This window comes from Barbatula barbatula (genome assembly GCF_947034865.1).
Source record: "Barbatula barbatula genome assembly, chromosome: 5".
Lineage (NCBI taxonomy): Eukaryota > Metazoa > Chordata > Actinopteri > Cypriniformes > Nemacheilidae > Barbatula > Barbatula barbatula.
In genome coordinates this window covers 17,781,626-17,801,307 of record NC_136769.1, presented here as the reverse complement: position 1 = coordinate 17,801,307, position 19,682 = coordinate 17,781,626, and the positions used below count along the sequence as shown (strand labels likewise).

The following is a 19,682-nucleotide window of genomic DNA, read 5'->3' as shown; positions in this document are numbered from 1 at the left end:
TGTATAAAAGCACACTGTTACATTGGTTTTAGACATTTTCCTTCTTTTATTTCAGATACTGGGGCTAGTTTGGAACGTAAACAGTCGCATACTTTTAAATCTGCTGTCAAAGAGTCTTTGAACTCAACATCAGGATTCTGTCAAGGCGAGATGGTCGTGTTGTCCTCACCCTGTTGACAATGCATCGGAAACCTGTGCCAACTAGACAAACTTGAAACAAAACTTGTTGATGTTTTACTAGCCGCAAACAACCTTTGAAATGAGGACGGGAACTGTGTTTGTGTTTTGGTGCCTGCAGTGCTCTCTGCCAAACCACCTTCTTGTTGAAACCTTTCGACCTCTTGATACAGAATCAGACTAAATGCTTAAGACAGACTGCCATCTGGTGGTCGGCTGGCTCAGCACACCAGAAACAAAGAAACACGTCTCACAGTAACTATGTTTACTGTTTTTTATATGATACCTATGCATGTTTGTGTGTGAGTCTACAGACAGAACAATCGCTGTGTTACCTGTTTGATGCTCGCCGTCACCACGTGACCGTACCATCATAAGTGATCCCATGATGCTTAGCAATGAATATCACATTTTAAACGGTTCAATGATTGTGTATAGCTCAATATTGTCATTATATAACATTCATCTGTGTTGACAAAAAACGACCCATTAAAAACTAGTTCTTACGTAGCTGATGAGTAACATGCACAACAGAAAAACAAGCAAACAAAAACACTCGAGCCGGGTTAAAGATCAAAAAGATTTTAATTCCCAAGATGATAAAAATAATTCCATGAATTCTGTAAACCATTGCATAACTGCTGTAGTGTAGACAAGTGTTAACAATTTTAAATGATACACTACTAGAAAAAGATTATGCATTATAAATAATACCATCTTAAGTCATTCTAGTGAAGAAAAACCTCTCTGGCCTTATACATGTCATCCAAACATACAATACAAACTATTCCATAAAGAAGCCTCCATAACTTAAAACGCATAACTCCCAGTAAAAGTTTTAAGGTCTCGTGTTGACAACACAAACACAAAGAATTATAATGACAGCAAATTGTATAGTATTAACACTAATTTGAATATAAGCTGTTCTATATATTGATGCATACTGTACCAAAATAAGGGATATGTTTCTTCCTTACAATATAAATGTCTTCCTCATTTTGAAATAAATCTGAGTTGCAGTTTCCTTTGAAAATTGGACATGTCTCTCTATTCTACAGTTCTCCTGTAAAACCCTGAGAAATATACATCTCATATTTCCATCAAATTGTAACACCGATAAATACACAAACTTGAAAACTGCAAGCGTGTAACTTACAAATGTATTCGTTTGTAATGTATCGCAATTCACAAAACTAGTGCTACATTATTATAGATTAACTGTTCTCCATCGTATTCCAGTGACCCATTTTATATCTAATTTGAATGGTACATTCAATAATCAGGGATTTAATGTTCGATTAAGCGTAACATTAATTCTAGGAAACAGTGGTTACAAAATTCTAATGCTTGTTTTAGCGAGAATCATCACTGTTGTAATAGGTATTTTCCCTGGCTAGTTTGCTAAATTTAACCAGTTTAAACATCTGTAATATGTATATACAAGATTGCATAAATCCTTAGGTTCAATAATCACCGACAGACAACAAAATTAGAAAATGAATACAACTGAAAGAAAGTCCACATGAATGCAAATAAAGACATTTTGATTATTTCCACCGCAGAGCATTGCGGTACATTTCCGATACAAATTTCCAATATAATTTACACATTGCTAGACAAAAGAGTTCTTGGTGCTTCTTTAATTACAGATGGCTGGTCTTACATCAACAAATGAAAATACTTTACATAAAAAATTACAGTTGGTATAAAAATGGCTGATGCAGACAGAGGTGAAATAAAACCAGGCTGTGGTTTGGATGTACTAAACAAAATGTACTATCTGTTATTCACACAGATATTTATGGTAGTGAAAAGCTACTTTTAGGAATATCAAAAACACAGAACATCACTTTGAAGTCCAAACTTGAAATGACTAGCTTTTAGTAATTATTCCTTTATAATGTTGTCATGCTTCACAAACTATTGAGACAAACTGCTGCTATAAACACATTCTTGGTAGAAATACAATCGCATAACATCAATGGATCACAACTGTGTAAATGCATCGTCATGCTGAATTGTTTTTTGAAAACTAGAATCATAACTTGAATATTATTCAAAGACATGGCAAAATATTACTTTAATACAGTGGTGAAGCCTACAGAGATCTGTAACAGGATGCTCGTGCTTTGAGAAATACAGGTTAAAATATCTCAAGGCACTGAAATTCGGCTCATTTTGTAAGCTTAAATTTGTTCAAATAAAATACTTTCAATACGATGGTTTATTAAAGGCACAAATTTGTTCCAAAGAGACTTGATCAATAAAAAAACGCAACGATATTAACAAGCAGCATAACTGTTCATAAGTCTCTTTTAAGCGTATGTTTTTGTACTCATACAAATCTGTTTAACTCACTAAACGACAGGCAAGCTCCACTAGGCCAAAAACAAGAAATTTAAGGCTAAGAAATGCATTCGTAAATGTGACCGCTGTCTGTCTCAGCCATTTCAACTAGCGTGAACAAGGGACTCGTTTTACATCACAATCAAAGCCATGGCAGACAACATTTAACAATACAATAACAGACTTCTAAGTTAAAATTAAAAATAAGTTAGATTTCTCGTTTCATATCCTAATTCTGAAGAATCACAACTAAACAGAAAAACAAACACCAGTCAAATGGAAACTAAAGAGAGCACCTTACGGGGCCAAGTATACTCATTTAAATTCCTGACAGCATACAAGTAGTGCACAACCACTAATGTGTTCAAAACTGATTTGAGAATTGTACAAATAAGTACTATTAGTATAAAAAGAAATCATATATACTTAAAACAAGCACTATTCCATATGGCCACTTATATGAACACAAATATGCATTCGTTACTATGACGTTCCCCCATTGTAGATTACAGCCAATTCAATACTATGTTTTCACCGAGGAACTGAAGAAAACACAACCTCTATATGAAAGAATTATGATGCCATTAGGACTTTCTTGACATTATGTAAATAAGGTTAAATGATTTGGTCATTTTCTATTCCTAACTACTTCCTCAGAGTGCTGAAAAAAAACGCAGTTATAAAATTGAAGCTAGAGAAATCAAAGAAGAACAGTAAAGGTCTTTGGTTGAAACTACAAAAATGGGCTTTCAGTCCATTAATATTGTCAGCGAAAGAGTTGGCATAGTTGTCCTGTCAAACTTAACATGGCAAAACTGACATAGGAATTGTACATCACTTCATTTAAACTCGGACACAAAAAACTACAATACCACTTTGGTTCATTTGAATAAAGTCCACATTTGACTTCATTTGAGAAGTACATGTGAAATCCCAAACATTTCAACCACATTTCATTAGTAAATGAAGTCCTTCGTATTGGTCCGATAACCAAACAATGGAACTAGTCCCCCGACAAAGTGACATCTGCAAAGCTCCAGACCTATCCATTTACAACCTATGTCGACCCTCTTACAAAATAAATCGATCGCTGGTCGGACTAAAAAAGACAAGCAATGCTTTTGAAGCATCGTACAAAAATATTTTGAAATAATTTTGAGCTATCGTCTGGACACATCAGCTCCGCACAAATACATTTGGCAGTGTGATCTAGAGCTTTAGCTGGTTAACAAAATCCACACACCGACACATGCAAGGACTTTATTCTAATATTTTTTTTCATTTGACAAACCAGACCGAACGTCGAGAACATGAGCTACATACAGACCTCGTATATTCAGATACAAACGCGAGAAATAATATATACACTGTCTGTTCCTCGTGAAGCCGAAATAAAACATGAGGGACTGGACAATTAGACCCTCGATAACCATCCCTTTTGCACAATACCGTACATCCCGTTTACAAAAGAAAAAACAACTCGCACCTCCGTGTACCTGACAATTTACCGCGCTGCCGTAAATATGAAAGGAACAAGAAACAAAAGTCAATGGAAACGAAGTTAACACAGTAGCAGGTCATTTCAATTAGATAACCTAAGCACGTTACACTGTTGAATTTGGGTACGAACAAAAAAAAAAACGGACGACTTCTGCCTGTAAACACTACAGAGCATTACAATTCTAAACATTTCAATGAACCGAAATGCACTAAGCCAGTTTAGTTTGTGCAATCGGAGAAATACATCAATCTCCTGATTTGAATATCCCTACACTTTTCAATTAAAGATAATGAAGCTGCACCCAAAAAGCACCATCGTTGATGAAGAAAGAAGGAACCATACTTTAGCCGACCCTCGGAAAAACTTTAGTATTCAATTGGGCCAATATATGCTCCGATTATCTATGTTATCCATTATACTACTGAAAACGACATACTTTGCGAAACTTTGCACAAGTAATCTTTAACTATGGGTTTTGTACATCAATCCTAAACTCTTCACAGACGCTTTGAATATGTTTAAGGCAAGGCACTTAAGAGGGAGTGGCCAGAAAACAGATACGTCCTAACATATCTGAAAAGTCCAAAAATCAAAAAACGACTGTGTCGCTGAGGACTTCAGGACACATGTGCTCATCTAACTACATAATAGTCACGATAAGATGGAGAAGTTGATTTTACGAACTGCCTTAGCATACAGTATGTGCCTTACTGATATTACAGCTGCTGGTTATGCCTAAATGCATCCAAAGTTTGCACTTATTTGATTGAAAAATTGAAGTAACAATGAAAAAGTAATAACTACTATTTAGTACTATTTTATATGAAAACTAACAAGATATATACACTATACCATGATTTAACAGTAAGAAAAATGAAATACTCTATTATGTTTCACAGTACACACGAAAGCTTTAAACTTTAGCGTATTTGGGAAAAATATATATAAATCTACGAAGAAAAAAAATAACGAGAAAACAACTACAAAGCAGCTCAAAGCTAATTTTCTAAAATACCCTCAAGACAATTTTCCAAGTCGACAAAGTGCTTTTAACAAGAAATGAATCGTCTTCACGTAGCTACTAGCGCTAATGATGTCTGACCGATGAAATCATTCTTAACAGTCGAATCAGGGCCATCAAACTACCAATACGGTAATAACCAAGGGGAAGTCGATTAATGCTTCGTGGAAAATCTAGCAGATATTGCATTTAGGTATGTGATTCGTATCAGTCAAACACCACTTATTAGATTCTAATAAAACTATTGGATTTAATCACTATATGAAATACTGAAAGACACAAAAAAATGCTATTTAGAAATTGTAAGCATATTATGTATTAGTAGTTCTTCAAAGGGCTAAATCGTTAAATAGTACCTTTTCATTGCTGTACATCACCACTTCAAGATTTTTCTCTTACAGTATGGACATTCCGTTTTACCAGACGCACAGTTCTGACAAAGTACATAATGTTGGCAAGGCTGCAGGACAATGGAACGATCATGCTTTTGGCAAACTATACATTTCTTTGACTGTAGCTGATATATAACCTGTGAAAAAGAAGAGTTAACGTCAGTCACACCTTACAGGAAGTCGTTCAATGCAGTGCGTCATGCATGACTGACTGGTGTGGGCGTTACTCTTCCCCGTAAGCCACCGAATGGGCGTGCGCTTACGTCTACTACGTGACGAGAAGAGTACAGGGCTATAATTAGAGTGTGTGTATATGTGACATGACGTATGCGTGTTGGGACCTGCTCCTTCTTACCCCGTCTATGAGGTCTAGGTCGGAGCGCAGCTGGCTCTGGATGGAGCGCAGCTTTGGCAAGTGCAGTTGGTCCAGCTCGCCGTAGCTGCGCAGGAGGGGTGTGTTCGGCGAGCGGCACAAAGCATCAAAGTCTCCTTGAAGTTCCTTCAGCTTTCGCTCGGTGTCCTCGCGCTTCTGCTCCGCCAGCTGCCGCTCCGCCTCGGCTGATTTAGCTTGTTCCTTCGCTTCGTGAGCGTCTTTCTGCCACGCTTCGCAGGCCTGATAAACAGGTGATAAACAAGTGCAAACTGATGAGAATTAGGATTTTCTTAATTGATTTTACACCCACGTGCGGCTTTCCTGTTAATCGCTGCATTGGTAGAGAAGCTTAAGGACGATAGCTTGAGGTTTCGCTGTGTGATTATCAACAAATCATCACTGCTTCTGTTTCCTTTCTACAACGAAACTGGAATCCCTTTGACTTTCTCGAAGAGATAGATGCAAATGCATTTCAGACAGTTTCCCAAATGGCTCTCACTTTTCTTAGAAATGCGTAGAGACTTTTCATTGCCTCTTATAAACAAGCTTTTTTAAGTAAGCATCTGACCTGTTTGACTTGGTGCCAGGCATCTTCCCATTGCTTTATCTTGCGCTTGGCGTCGTCCAGTTCTCGCAGGAGTCGGCCGATGTCTGTGCTGCTGGAGCCGACCGTGCTGGAGGTAAGGTTACTGAACACTGGAGACGGGCTGGGAGAGAAGCTGCCACTCATAAAGTCCCATATACTCCCCGCTCCACCATTCAGACCTGAGGTCAAACATTAAACAAAGGCTCTCTTACATACCACTTGATTTTACTGTTTGACATATTAAATACATACAGTATATATAAACTGTATATGTGAAATGGAATTCCCAATACCTAATGAGTTTTGCGTAGACGTGGGTGTTCCTAGAAGGCCATGCTCGGTATTAACAGGCGGCACATGTGGCTGGCTATGCTGGGAGGCCATTCCAGTGAGCAGAGACTGGGACAGAGAATGGGACAGTGAGCCGAGAGGGGAGGCGGAAAGAGAGGAGGATGAATGCAGAGAGGAAGACCGAGCCAGAGAGCCAGGAATATTGACAGGAGCGGAGCCTCCTAATAGCCTCTGACCTATGGAAGAACAAGTTAAAACATGAACACTGGTAACAAGTGTCTGAGATTAGTGACAAAAAAATGGCGAAGATAACATCTTACTTGTTAAACAAAGACCATTGTTATCCTGGTCCTCGAAGTCTTTATCAAGGGAGGCAACATTGATGTCACTAAAATTAAGGTCGAGTGCAGATCCTAAAAGCAAAAAGGTAGTATGCTTTTCAAAACAAACCACCTATTTCCACAGACTAAACTAAACACTCTGATCTGGGTTCGGTCCGTCTCATAAATCTCATGTGTTGCCCAAAATACTTCGTGCTTACCTATTACGGACTCCACGGTATTGCTGCCTGGATAGAAAGGCGTGGCTTTTGCATTCATGGTTGATAAAGTGGTGGGTGATGAACTGTCAGATCCAATACTGGAAGCCAGGCTGGATGTGATGCTCGATGTTATGCTGGATGCTAGCGGGTTCACCACTGAAAACACTCCGCTGTGAGCCTGTGAAGGAAAGTGGTCGGAGAGGACTTCTGTGAGCAAGCGTCCTAAATCATTGATTTGAACATGTATAACTGCATAACTGTCCGGATCATTATTACACCGCAGCTCAGATATGTCCCTGTTCTATTTGAAGGGATGCATGTACTTCAACATTTGTACAAACAAATATAATTCATAATTGAATTACAAGAACACCGTTGAGATGGTTCGACCGAAAATTCTGTCATCATTTACTCAACCTCTTGTCATTTCAAACCTGTTTGACTTTCTTCTGCAGAATGTTTGTAAATTAGTGGTACCAATTTACTTGCATTGGTTTTGTGTCTATACAATAGAAGTGAATGGGTACTGATGTTGTTTTCAGCATAACACAGAAGAAGCAGAGGTTTGAAATGACAACAGGGTGAGTAAGTGATGACAGAATTCTCCTTTTTGAGTCAACTACAACTTTAAGACAGGGTTCTATTATTAACTATTTCTAAGAAATATGAATGTTAACTTCCTCCGTTGCTCTAACATGTTATGGCACCAGCAAGCCATATTTCTGCAGTTGTAACATGTGTATATGTGAGGACTGGTCTGCTTTACCTGTTTGTCTTGGTCCATTAACTTTGGATTATTTTCCAGACACTGGATCTTCTGGTTCTTTGCCTGAAATCAGAAAATACGACATATCATGCGCACAGAAGTTGTTAAGACAACCTGAAGTGTTATTATGTAGGAAATTGCTACCTGCTCAGGAGAGAAAACAAAGAGGTAAAACACCCTTCGGTTAAATGGATAGTTCATTGAAAAAGAAAATTGTCATACACCCTCATTTTTTTCGAGCACTTTCAGCTTTCATTCTGAACCCAGAAGACAGAAAGATGGAGACCGACACTCTCAGTCACCGCGCTCAGTATTTTTTGACTGAGATGGAACCTACCTAACATTGAGGTAATTCGGGTTTGAAACAACATTACAGAAAACTTATTTTTGGGTCAATTTGGTCAATATTGTAACAGTATAACATTGCAGTATGACGCATTTTAATATTTTAGGATGTCGTTCTCTGATCTTTACTACTTTAGATCTATCATCACTTAGCATGTGTAATCCAGGTACACAAATTATAACTCAAAATAAAAAGGCTGACATACAAGTTCACGTGGAATGCATTTCAAAAGGCGATGTAATAATACCAAGCAGACAGTGTTACCACACCCTGAATCTCACAAATGTGTTTTTCCGTTTACCTGACAGCTATAGGGTAATGATTTTCAGTTGGCAAAGCATAAAAAAGCCAGAACGAAAAACCGGTGATAGCAAATGAAATGAACCAAGGGCACAAAATAAAATGGAAACAGAAAGTTTGCAGTGTGTGTCATGCCTGCAGTTCCGCAGGAATTCCCTTAAATAAGGGCTAGAGAAAACGGTCATGTGTACCTGATCCTCCCGTTCAAAACCCGGAGCTTTGGGATAGTAAGACGTCGGAGAGGAAACACTGGACGTGGTGGACTCTGAACATAAGCTACCATTAGTAAAGCATTTTGGCCTGCCGATGGGTCCAATTGGGGACAAAGAACTGTAGCTTCCTGAGCTTGGCGTTACAGTCGGACTATTAGAGCAAGACACCTGAAGAAGAAAAGCACAGATGGTCTTAATGATGCGGTTTTGGACGCAGCCAAATAGTCTTGTGGTGTTTTTCGTTGTCGATCCGAAGGCGAGAGCGTTCAAGTCTCAAGAATAGGGTGCATTTTGGTGTGTTTTGAATCAGGACCGAATCTGAGGTATTCTCCGCTTTCAACACAGACTGCAATATACATTAATGCAAAGCAAAACAATTTGAACAGAATGAAACACCGCTGAAATAAAATGAGAAACGGCAGCATCGGCACAATCGGTAAGCTGCGTTCTAAGTAATGTTCACAACCACTACCACGTACAGGTGAACTGTTTTTAGTGCAGAATATGTGTAGCAGGTGTATGTGAAGTGTGTGAAAACGTACGTTTCCTGTCTGGCCGTTGTTGCTAGCGCTGCTGGTGATGGAATTCATGTTGCTGCTCCAGTCGGTGATCGGACACTCTGGGTATTGCTGCGAGCCCAGCTTGGACTGAGAACTTGCCTGCATGGCTGTGAGCAACGTGCTCATGGTCTCTTCTGTGGATGGAATTCCTGCACATACAAACACACATCCTATGCATAACTATACAGAGTGTAGAGTCACTGCATGAAATGATTACACTTCGGCTATTGACCATATACAATCAGTATTGTTTATGTGCTTACTTTCCACATGTGCAAAAGCACAGAATGGGCCCCTTGGACAGTATCCAGTTTGCCTCATGTCGTTGCATTTTGTAGATTTGTAAATCTAGAAAAAGACATAAGAAGAATTTTAAAATAACATTTATATAAAAAATGATGACACTATATGCATTCGACAGTGTTTAGGTGTGGCAGTCTCACCTCTGGGTGGAATTGCTGTTCTGTGCGGGAATGGCAGTACTGACAGCTGTCGCCGCTCTCACACTTTGAGGGTTCACCCCATTCATCGCCATGTTTCACACTCGGGCACGGGGTCGATCTGTTACACATAAAACATACAGGTGCTCGACCAAAACAACGCCTTTTTACAAAAATGAGAATTCATGAGAATAATGGTCATCCCGTTATTTAATAATAGAATAGAAGACTAAAAAGAACATACAAAAATATGTTTTAGGAGCAGTATACAGACTTTTAAGTCTTGCCACGTTACCTGTATTTGAACTTTCTGGGATTTCTTCTCCTATCTCTGCTGTTGTGATAGTGGGGACAGGCATAGCCCTGCCTGCACAGACGCGGAGGCTTGGTGCACTGATCCGTTTTATAATTGGCCAAAACAAAATTAGTGTCTGAAAAAAATGTAAACACAATGGCTTAAGTTTTTTTTTTCAGTGACAGACCAATTCAGCTTTTATTAATTTACATACAATCATAATTGTGAACCCAGAAGTTTTGTATCACCTTGCCAGCGGGGGTCCTCATTGAGGGTCTTTTCAATCATGGCCTGGCTGGCCAGCACACCTGGCTGCAGGTCAGGAATTCCCTCCCCGGATCCCAACTGTCCGTTCTGCAGCGCTTCTTGTGCCTGGATCTCTCTGTGAATGTATTCATGCAAGTGAGACCACCCATTCAAACCACCAACAGCTCTGAACAGCAGATGTAAAAAACAAGACCGGTCTTGATGTAACTGCTATTTCCACATATACGTTGCTAGGCAACTGCTGAGATGGCATATTTGTGGTTATTTAATCACTTGTGAGCCACGCTTACAGACCAGATCAGAATTGTTTGCAGCTATGTTGTGCTGCATGCAAATCAGGTTAGGTTTAACCCCCACCCCATTTAATCACTCTGGCTGCGTGTTTCTGAATTGAATAGTTATGCAAATACCCTAGGTGTCAATTAACCGAAAATGTGTGTTTTATGCAATTGAAAACAATTGATATACCCAAAAGACGTCTAGTGTTAAGTGCTGTTATATTGGGCTACATTTACATTAGTCGGGGTTGGGCACAGTGGCAAATTCCCCTGTCTCTATTCTAATGCCACAAGCTTGAGGACTTCCTCTTTCCTGCTATTGCCTAAGTGCTTCAGAATTCATACCTTATGTCATAAACTGGTGGACGAAGATCATGTGGTCCATGAGCGAAAGCGCAGTGGAGGCCGTTCTTCACACAGTGTCCACGAGCGTCTGTCTCATGGATGCAGGTGCCGGTCTTGTAGTAACGTAAATGGTACTTGCGCTCTGTGTCACCGGTGGTCCGGTGTAAATAGGGACAACTGTGAAGGGTTAAAAGGTGCAGAATAAATAAAAAGCCACAAATTTTCACAGATTTGACTAAAAAAACACGATGCAAGTAACGCAACATTGGCCTTGTGCTGAGGGTTGCATGTCTCATTATTTACCGCCTGCTGACTGGCTGCACATCCTGGAGCCAAAGAAAGTGGTAGGGAGAAAAACAAGTACATAACCATGTTGCAAAATAACTACTACACACTCTTGCCTTGCAGCCATTTCGTACATACCACAATTTGTAACATATAATTATACATGGAAAACAACGTTAACGTTTTGTTGTGTCTCCCTGCGTTAAATCACTAGTCAGCCACACTGAACGGAATTTATTTTATTACTGGCATTTCAGGACAGTTTACCACTTGAACAGCATTTATTATAAAAATAAAAAGACTGTTTCTTGGGCTGTAAGTGGGATGCAATGTTAAAAAAAACAAAGCTCTAACGTTACTTCAAATGTTCTGATTTCACATCTTGACTAAAACAGTCAAGACACTTGTTAAACACTTCCCGGCTTTAAGAATTTAGATGGTTTCATTGGAGGGCTAGTAATGTAACTGTTTATTTCAGATTTCATGTATATTGATATTAGTTTATATTAAAATGTTATTGTATATAAATCATATTAAATTAAAACTAATCAACAGTTATTGATTCCTTGCAGTGGTCAGCCGGAAGTTAAGTGTTGGCTACATAACATTTGTTTATGTTGCTGCCCAGGGCATATATGTCGCACATGCCACGAAAAAAATCGGTCTGTGCTTAGAATAAAAGTAATCGTGTAGTACGCGTGCGATACAGTGCACGTGCATTAGACAGAGCCGCATGTTTGTGTGAAGTGCGTTTGTCATTGTGCTTGTTCGCAAGTGAAATTAACTAAATGGCACACCACTATTTATTTTCCTTTATATTTAGTTTTTGCGAATAAAACTTGTTTTCTGGCTGCATTGAGTCCATTTTCTGCGCGATGTGGGAAAACGTTGAAGGAATCGCGTAAGCAGAATTCTACTATTGAAATAGGTAATTTGCGTGTGTAAGAGTAAACGTAGTTGCACAGTTTAACATGTTACAAGCTTGACAGTCGTGGATTTGTCTGTTTCTCACTACACGAGGACATGAACACATGAACTTCACCCACAGAGCTGTTCTGGATTTATTTTGCTATTTTCACTGTTTGAGTGAAGCCACCGTCAAACACACTGAACCTCAAATGTCTTCGCGACAACTAGCCAAAATAAAAGACGCTTAATTTGAACCAGATGAAAAAAGTATCTACTTGTAGTAAATTTACAAACTGTAGTAAAGACTAGTATGCTTTAATATTTACTGAAGTAAAGAAAACCAGAATAAAACTGTAGTACCCAAGAATTTCACTACAATTATATTATTATTATATTATAAATGCTATAGTATAATTTTTTTTATGGACAAATGTATTTACTATTGTATAGGAGAACATTGAAAATACAGAACTCGGAATAATTAATAAGAAAAAAACTAAAAATGATATGGCCCTAATTTATCCATCTGTATGTTGCATTAATGTCCTTTCTCTCTGCCTATTTATGTGATGTATACTTGTACAACAAAACTTTAAGCCTCTGTAAAACTATTGCTATGTGCAAAAGAGTTATCCAACAGCCCTGCTGCCACTGAAACCGTCTTTACAATGTCAATAAAAAGATAAAAAACAAGACAGTGGTTCTCAAACTGTGGGCCACGAGATGGATCCAGGGGGAGCCACAGATTTCATGACATTTTAATTTTGTCATAGATTTAATGCTATCAAACGTAAGAAAAATAAGACCACCCACCAAAAGAATTGATGTTCCAGCATTGTATAGCTGAATATTTTTTGGTTTAATTAAAATTATAAATTTAAGATTACAAGTCATTCCTTGGTATCATCAGCACAGCACTAAATCTGTCGTACAGTTAACTATTTTATCATTTTCATAATGCAATAAACACTAAACGGACAGGAGCCACGCATATTGTATCTACAATGCAGACAGATCCGATTTAAAAAAGAAACTTATATTTAAGGCACATGAAAAATTGGGTTGTGACAATACAGACAGCACTGTGGAGGTGCACAGACCTGTAGTGAAACTGCTACATAGCCAATAATCTTCTCAAATATAGCAACTGCATCTTGTTCAGGTAGCAACAGTTACTATGGCAACAGCTATGATGTCAGCACTGAACGGCTGCTACTGGATGAATGGATGTGTGATCTAAGAAATGATGTGACATACATTGTGCAGTGTGCACTATTTGGGAGCTACGACACAGAATGGATCAAATCTTATTTAAAGGCTGACACATTAGCATAAATGTGAGTTCAAGAGCAATTCACTAAAGATGTCAAAGAGAGTAAATGCTGCATTTAAAGAAATAACGTTACAATAAAGATGCAATATCTAAGGACGTAGCAAGAAAATCTGTAGCATGAAAAGAAAATTGCAATGCATATGCACATAATCCCATAAGCCTAGTAGTAGTGATGCCTTTAGGGAAAGTAAGAGGTGACACTACAGATGGTATCTGAGCTATTTGAACTCAACTATTGTAGTCATATGGTATACATAGAAAATAATAACAATACAAAAATAAATGCAATTTCCCATAGGGGACCATTTAGAAACCTATACATCTATAAAGAGCATTGTTTTACAGTAACACGGTTCTCACCATTAAACTAATCATCTCAAATAATTGATCAAACTTACTCTACAGTTGAATAAACTCCAAGCAAATATCAGTCTTTACACGAGTTTTTAAAAAGAGGGGGAATCGCACCATTCAAGAAAAAGTACGTGCGGCTGGAGGACCAATCACAAACCAGAAAACAGGGGGCGTGTCCTTCTGTTCTCTCAGCGCGTAAGGAAAACAACAAGCGCGACTCTTCTCATCGTTCTTAGCATGTGTGTCGATAAACCCAAAATTGGACAAAAGTGTAAAGATAGAGGCGAGATACAACGCGATGAGAAAGACATGTAGTGATTCGACAATCCGAAAGACGAGCGAGTCAAACATTAACATTACATCAAACAGTGAGTTCACGGACTGACTGCCATCACATCGCATTAAAGGGGCGTGTGCAGCACACTCGCAAGGCGAGGCAAAAACACACAGAACACGAAAGGTGATGCTTGAGGTTAATAAAAAACACAATGTCTCATTCTGACCCCTAAACACACGTGTGTTGCAATATACAGTATATATTTAAACGTGCATTAGTAAAGAAGGTCTACAACTTGCAAGCGTGCTTTATGCAAAGGTTTATTATCTTGCCGTCCGACTGAAAAAGTTACTCACTCGTCTCCGTCAGGGCATATTCCCGTCGTTTCGTCATACTTGGTGCAATACACATCGGGACTGTAATTAAAAGTCCCGTCTCTTCTCCGTATGGGTCTCCGTCTTCTCTGGTTCAGAAAATGCCAGTGGAAACACGTAAAGGGTCTGTGCTGCGTGCATTTGTGCTGCAAAAACAGCGGGCACTGTTCGGTCCTGAACTCCTTCAAATATCTACAAAAAAGAGGTGACGGGATGTTACAAATCATTGTTTATTTACATCGCCAAACACCGAACTTGAGCGATGTAAACAATAAAGCATCGCGGCGGTGTCGAGTCGCATTTTGCGACGAGCTGTAATAAGTTCAACTTTAAGTCGTGGTCGTGGCTGTGTTCACTGCGTAGTTTCTCTGACGCTACCACACGACAGCTAAAAACTAGCGCTAAATAAATGTTATGCTTCGTGCGCCACCTGTTCATCGTCTATTAAACATCGAAAAGTATTTCTTATGCGCGTTCAAAAGTGGAAAAAAACTAAATCACAATTACATATCAATAGCATCAACTCTAGCCACCGTGGGCTATTTGTCAAGGCTCTCCGCAACACTACAAGCTTACGCTAAGTGCTCCGCGATTAGCGTTTGCAGTTACGCACAAATGTCGACGTACGCTCCATTCAAACCATTCGAGCGTACGGCGCAAAAGGAGCGTAGAGTACGCGGGCCGAGGCGGAGGAAGGAGGCGGATGCAGCTAACAAACCAGCCTGCTAGCTACATCTAGCGAGAGTCTCGACTCGCTCCTTCTGCTGCGCGGTGTTGATGTCTTCAAGCTTTCGGACAAGCAGGCTTTGAGCGAATAAAAGAAAACCGCCTTTGTAAGTTGCAAAACGCAAGAAAAGCGTTGATTCGACTTACAATTCACCGTTTAACATTGACGAAATGTTTATTTGATCAGCATTAAGCCGAGAGAGCCGCGTGCATTCGGAAGAATTTACAAAAGGAAAAGCACCATTTTAAACGCACGAAGGAAGAAGAAACAGCAAGCGTTACAAATACACACCCGACAAACGTCTGCCGAATAGACATCGGATTGTACATAAATGTATTTTCGTCTCTTTGATGTTAACTTTACTTACGTATAGTGGGTTGGTTTCTCGGTTTGAGGAGAAGCGCTCGCCGCCGTTTTCGAAACCGACGGCATTTTCAGTCAAAACAATAATAGCGCGTGCGCGGGGACCCTCTCGTCTACTCATGCTCTCGCGCGCCGCTGCAAGGCCAATATGAGCAACTGGCGGGACAAACAAATATGGGACACGGACCATGCTGCATAGCAGCACTACTATAATGTAATTATGCCTGGACCAATGCGGTTGTTTAGACAAAAATGACTCAATACGGACCGTATATAACTACAGTCAAAAAGCAAACCGTGACACTGTAAATGATTTAAATGACACTAAAATACTGCTCAGATTTTAAGTCTGTACTTGTTGCAGAAAGTCTGTTCCAGTCTGCAGATCTGATCAGTTCAATGGGTGTGTTTCTATCTGAAACTTTGAGTCTGCAAGTGTATGATGTCTAGTTTAAAACCTTAGTGTATCCCAGCCATTAGATAAGCATCTACTTAAAACAATTTAAATGTACATTTCCATAAACTCAGTTTTCTGCACACCAAATGATGTACTTCTTGATTTCTTTATTAATCAAATAATTACGTTATAAAATATCGTTTTTTTATATTGTATGTGGGATTTGAGGCTAATAGCTTACTACGGCCCAGCAACCAAATGCATCAATTACAGCACAAAGTAAACAGGCCGCGCTTTCGGTTTTTGACATGTAAACAATGAAAATGGAGCGAAACGACCGGGAGGAGGAGTGTGTGTTGTTAAACCAATGAGAGATGAATACGTCAAGTGTGGGCGCGTCTAACCAGAAGCCCACACAGATATATATTGAAGCACAACCCTCGTATTTTCAAATACGGGATCCGACGTGGGAGTTCGACTCTAGTCAACGAGGTTTGTTTAGATTTGTGTCTTTTGTATGTATTTTGGTATTGAAGAATAATCCAGTTGTCCGACTAGAGATTTTAAGAGAAGCCAACAAACTAGTTGCTCGAATGCTTAGCGTTACGTTCTTCGTAACTTGTGATGCGCGCTCAAATGGTCTTGAACGGCGTTTTAAACGTCTGCACGGATGTTGTTTATTTCGTTAAACCTGTCGTGTCGTAGCAGCGTTTTGAAGCGTGCGTGGTATCTGATATTCATGGTTTGTCTGATCAGTATAACTTGCATATTTGCCCGCCATTTTGGACAATGGTCTGTAGTCTGTAAACGGTATATCCAATTTGGGCTGAAAATCTCGAGTTGCCGGTTGATCGAAACTGCATAAGAAATCGCGCTTGTCTTAACTAAATTCCCCGTTTATCTGTAAACTATAATGTATATCACTCGTTGAGTCCGACCATAGGGGTATTTGGTGCCGGCTGCTGAGTGTTGTAGCGGTCATAATCGAGAAACCGATGGCGATTTTATTTCTGATGATTTTTGGAATTTTGTTCAGTTTAAGACAAAAGCCTATTGGCCTATTAACTTGGCTTACAACGGCAAATAGTGTTAATTTAACACTGCGGTTTAATTAAGACGTTAATTTAGATGCAGTGGGAGCGGAAATGGTAGGATCAATAACAAATGATCAGACCCGGACGAAGCCGCCATTTTGAGGTAATGAAAATTACGCGTTTGGCGCTTTTTTAAAGTGGTTTTTTTTTGTTGCTTTTTTCATTCTAGAGACTGAGAAACAATGGCTCGTACCAAGCAGACCGCGCGTAAATCCACTGGAGGTAAGGCGCCAAGGAAGCAGCTGGCGACCAAAGCCGCGAGAAAGAGCGCGCCCTCTACTGGAGGTGTCAAGAAGCCCCATAGATACAGGTGAATATGCTTGCAAAATTGCATAAAAATAGTCTCATTCAGTATGTTTGTATAATATATATGTATATATTTTTAATTGATTTTCATTTTGTTTTTGTAAGGCCTGGAACTGTTGCTCTGAGAGAGATTCGTCGTTATCAGAAGTCAACAGAATTGCTCATCCGCAAGTTGCCCTTCCAGCGTTTGGTTAGGGAAATCGCACAAGACTTCAAAACTGACCTGCGTTTCCAGAGTGCAGCTATTGGTGCACTGCAGGTAATTTATTTGTTAGGGACCAATGGATATACACACATACATGTACAATATTCCTAAAGTCCCTGTGAAGTAAATCTGACTACAGTGTTTACAGAAATTACTAGTGCAGTGTTTATTGTAAATAATTTAGCAATGCGAGTCGTTCTCTTAACCATTTGAGTGCCCTCAATCTTCAATTAAAATCTGAAAATGCTCTTCTTCCCTGTAATAACTATACATCTTAAAAGATGTATGTAGGCTGCTTGGGCGGAGCATCTGTTAACTCCTCCCCTTCAACTATCAGACAAAATACAACAGCTGTTTTTATACAACCAATCAAAACACCAATTTTATTTCACAAATTCCAGTTCACAGGGACTTTAAATGAAACTCAGGTTTGATAAGCAATTGTTTTATTTTACCTTAATAAATACATTAATTTTTATTAAACAGGAAGCAAGTGAGGCATACCTTGTCGGTCTGTTTGAAGACACAAACTTGTGCGCCATCCATGCCAAGAGAGTCACGATCATGCCCAAGGACATCCAGCTGGCACGGCGAATCCGAGGAGAACGGGCATAATTCAATCCCTCACCACCCCTTTTCTTTTTTCAAAACATTATTTTTAACTTTTAATGAACACTCAGTGTAAAAGCAATTGGATTTGTACATTGGAGTCATTTTTGTAAAACATTCCTTACAGACTCAGGTTTTTCAAGTGAGTGTATCTAGAATAACCATTTTAGAATGCATTGTAAAGTGGCTTTAGTTGCATGTGCAAAGTATTTATCACTTATCTTTTTACGTTTGAGTTGTAAATAAAATTACACTACCTCAGTTCTGTGTTCTGTCTTTTGGTTAAATGTTTTGCCTTCATTTGAAATATGGCAGCATCATAATCTTAATAGTCTGAGTTGACTGCTTTAAGGAGGTATACTATATTTATACAAAGACCATACTGAATTAAAATTCTATGGTTTACTACTATAGCAAATTTTAAATGTCCATAAAGCATATTCAATGCATGATGCTGTATAAACCAGCACATTCTGACATTGTCCACAACAATCTTTGAAGTCCTCTGTTTCTATCCACTGAAATATTCAATATCTCGGGATAACTAGAAAGATGGGTAATTCAACATTTGCAGTTTCAGCTTTTCCGACGCTTGTTTGGTCTTCTAAACATTCATACGTCATACTTAAAAGTCTGTTCATAAATGAGAAACATTTACACGTTTTTGCCACCAGGGGGCAAACTGGTGTCATTTTGCAGCAATACCAGGAGTTTAACTATTAAAAATGAATGTTTTCTAAATATCATCTTGTAATATGAGTCTGCTAAAACAAATGATCCAGCATATTGCTTTAAAAGTCAATAGTAAGTTTAAAGTAAAAATTGTAATGAAGCTAAGGGAACTTGGTATCGAAGATTGACTTGATTTAAGCATAGACAAATTGGTCTTTGTTTAGGATAAATTTTTAAAACACACATTTACTATTTAAATTATTCCTACACGATGGCGCCCGCTAGTGGTTAGTGGCCAGTTTGCACCTTGAGGTTCAGAATGTTTTGTCTTTGTTGCGTGGCCTGTAACCTCATATTATTGTATTTGTTTGTTTAGGATTCACAAATGTTGTTTTTAAACTATTGCTCTTTAAAGCATAATATTCCCGATGTTACCTAAGCCTTCCCTTTTCTTTTTTCTCAGAGAGAATTTTAATAGGCAAATGTAATTGTGCATCAGATCTTTTATTCAAACGTATATTTCGTAAGCATATGCATTAACTCTCAACACCCTAATTACACTTGACAAACGGCAGTGACCCTTTTGTGATGGATGCTGTCTTTTCTGTTGTTTTATTCACTCTTGAATCGTTTTCCCATCCTCTTTTTAGTCAAGTGCAAGGAGCTCTTGTTTATCCTGATTTATTTTTTAAGACGTATTACTTGTTGTACTTGTTAATGTGTGCGAATACAAACAGTAA

General features: G+C 38.8%; 2 protein-coding genes across 4 annotated transcripts; one reads left to right on the top strand and one right to left on the bottom strand.

Annotated features, from left to right (window-relative positions):
* Window positions 1-745: 745 nt before the first annotated feature.
* On the bottom strand, window positions 746-15,784 carry unkl (unk like zinc finger). Of its 2 annotated transcripts, XM_079456764.1 has the most exons (16): window positions 15,664-15,770; window positions 14,552-14,761; window positions 11,038-11,214; window positions 10,396-10,529; window positions 10,148-10,283; window positions 9,856-9,973; window positions 9,676-9,760; window positions 9,395-9,561; window positions 8,832-9,020; window positions 7,995-8,057; window positions 7,229-7,406; window positions 7,008-7,100; window positions 6,690-6,923; window positions 6,379-6,575; window positions 5,793-6,050; window positions 746-5,574 (listed from the first exon to the last, which is right to left on the bottom strand). In XM_079456764.1, the coding sequence occupies exons 1-16, from the start codon at window positions 15,726-15,728 to the stop codon at window positions 5,419-5,421; spliced, it is 2,460 nt and encodes an 819-aa protein (XP_079312890.1). In that variant the 5' UTR covers window positions 15,729-15,770; the 3' UTR covers window positions 746-5,418. The 2 variants fall into 2 exon arrangements, with proteins under 2 accessions (XP_079312890.1, XP_079312891.1); XM_079456765.1 differs by lacking the exon at window positions 8,832-9,020 and having other exon boundaries at window positions 15,664-15,784.
* h3f3a (H3 histone, family 3A) lies at window positions 15,239-18,532 on the top strand. Of its 2 annotated transcripts, none has more exons than XM_079456767.1 (4): window positions 15,239-15,402; window positions 17,320-17,460; window positions 17,562-17,715; window positions 18,148-18,532. In XM_079456767.1, exons 2-4 carry the CDS (start codon window positions 17,333-17,335, stop codon window positions 18,274-18,276), a joined length of 411 nt encoding a protein of 136 aa, XP_079312893.1. In that variant the 5' UTR covers window positions 15,239-15,402; window positions 17,320-17,332; the 3' UTR covers window positions 18,277-18,532. The 2 variants fall into 2 exon arrangements, with proteins under 2 accessions (XP_079312893.1, XP_079312892.1); XM_079456766.1 differs by lacking the exon at window positions 15,239-15,402 and adding an exon at window positions 16,470-16,548.
* The last annotated feature ends 1,150 nt before the right edge of the window (window positions 18,533-19,682 follow it).

What these genes read in the sequence shown, in the direction of transcription:
- h3f3a (XM_079456767.1), top strand. Translation starts at nt 17,333, where the DNA reads ATGGCTCGTACCAAGCAGACCGCGCGTAAATCCACTGGAGGTAAGGCG. An exon ending in AAGAAGCCCCATAGATACAG is followed by an intron (nt 17,461 to 17,561) that starts GTGAATATGCTT and finishes TGTTTTTGTAAG; the next exon opens with GCCTGGAACTGTTGCTCTGA. An exon ending in CAGCTATTGGTGCACTGCAG is followed by an intron (nt 17,716 to 18,147) that starts GTAATTTATTTG and finishes TTTATTAAACAG; the next exon opens with GAAGCAAGTGAGGCATACCT.
- unkl (XM_079456764.1), bottom strand. Translation starts at nt 15,728, where the DNA reads ATGCCGTCGGTTTCGAAAACGGCGGCGAGCGCTTCTCCTCAAACCGAG. An exon ending in CCACCAGTTTATGACATAAG is followed by an intron (nt 10,530 to 11,037) that starts GTATGAATTCTG and finishes ATACATTCACAG; the next exon opens with AGAGATCCAGGCACAAGAAG. An exon ending in GTTTTGAACGGGAGGATCAG is followed by an intron (nt 8,058 to 8,831) that starts GTACACATGACC and finishes TTCTGATTTCAG; the next exon opens with GCAAAGAACCAGAAGATCCA.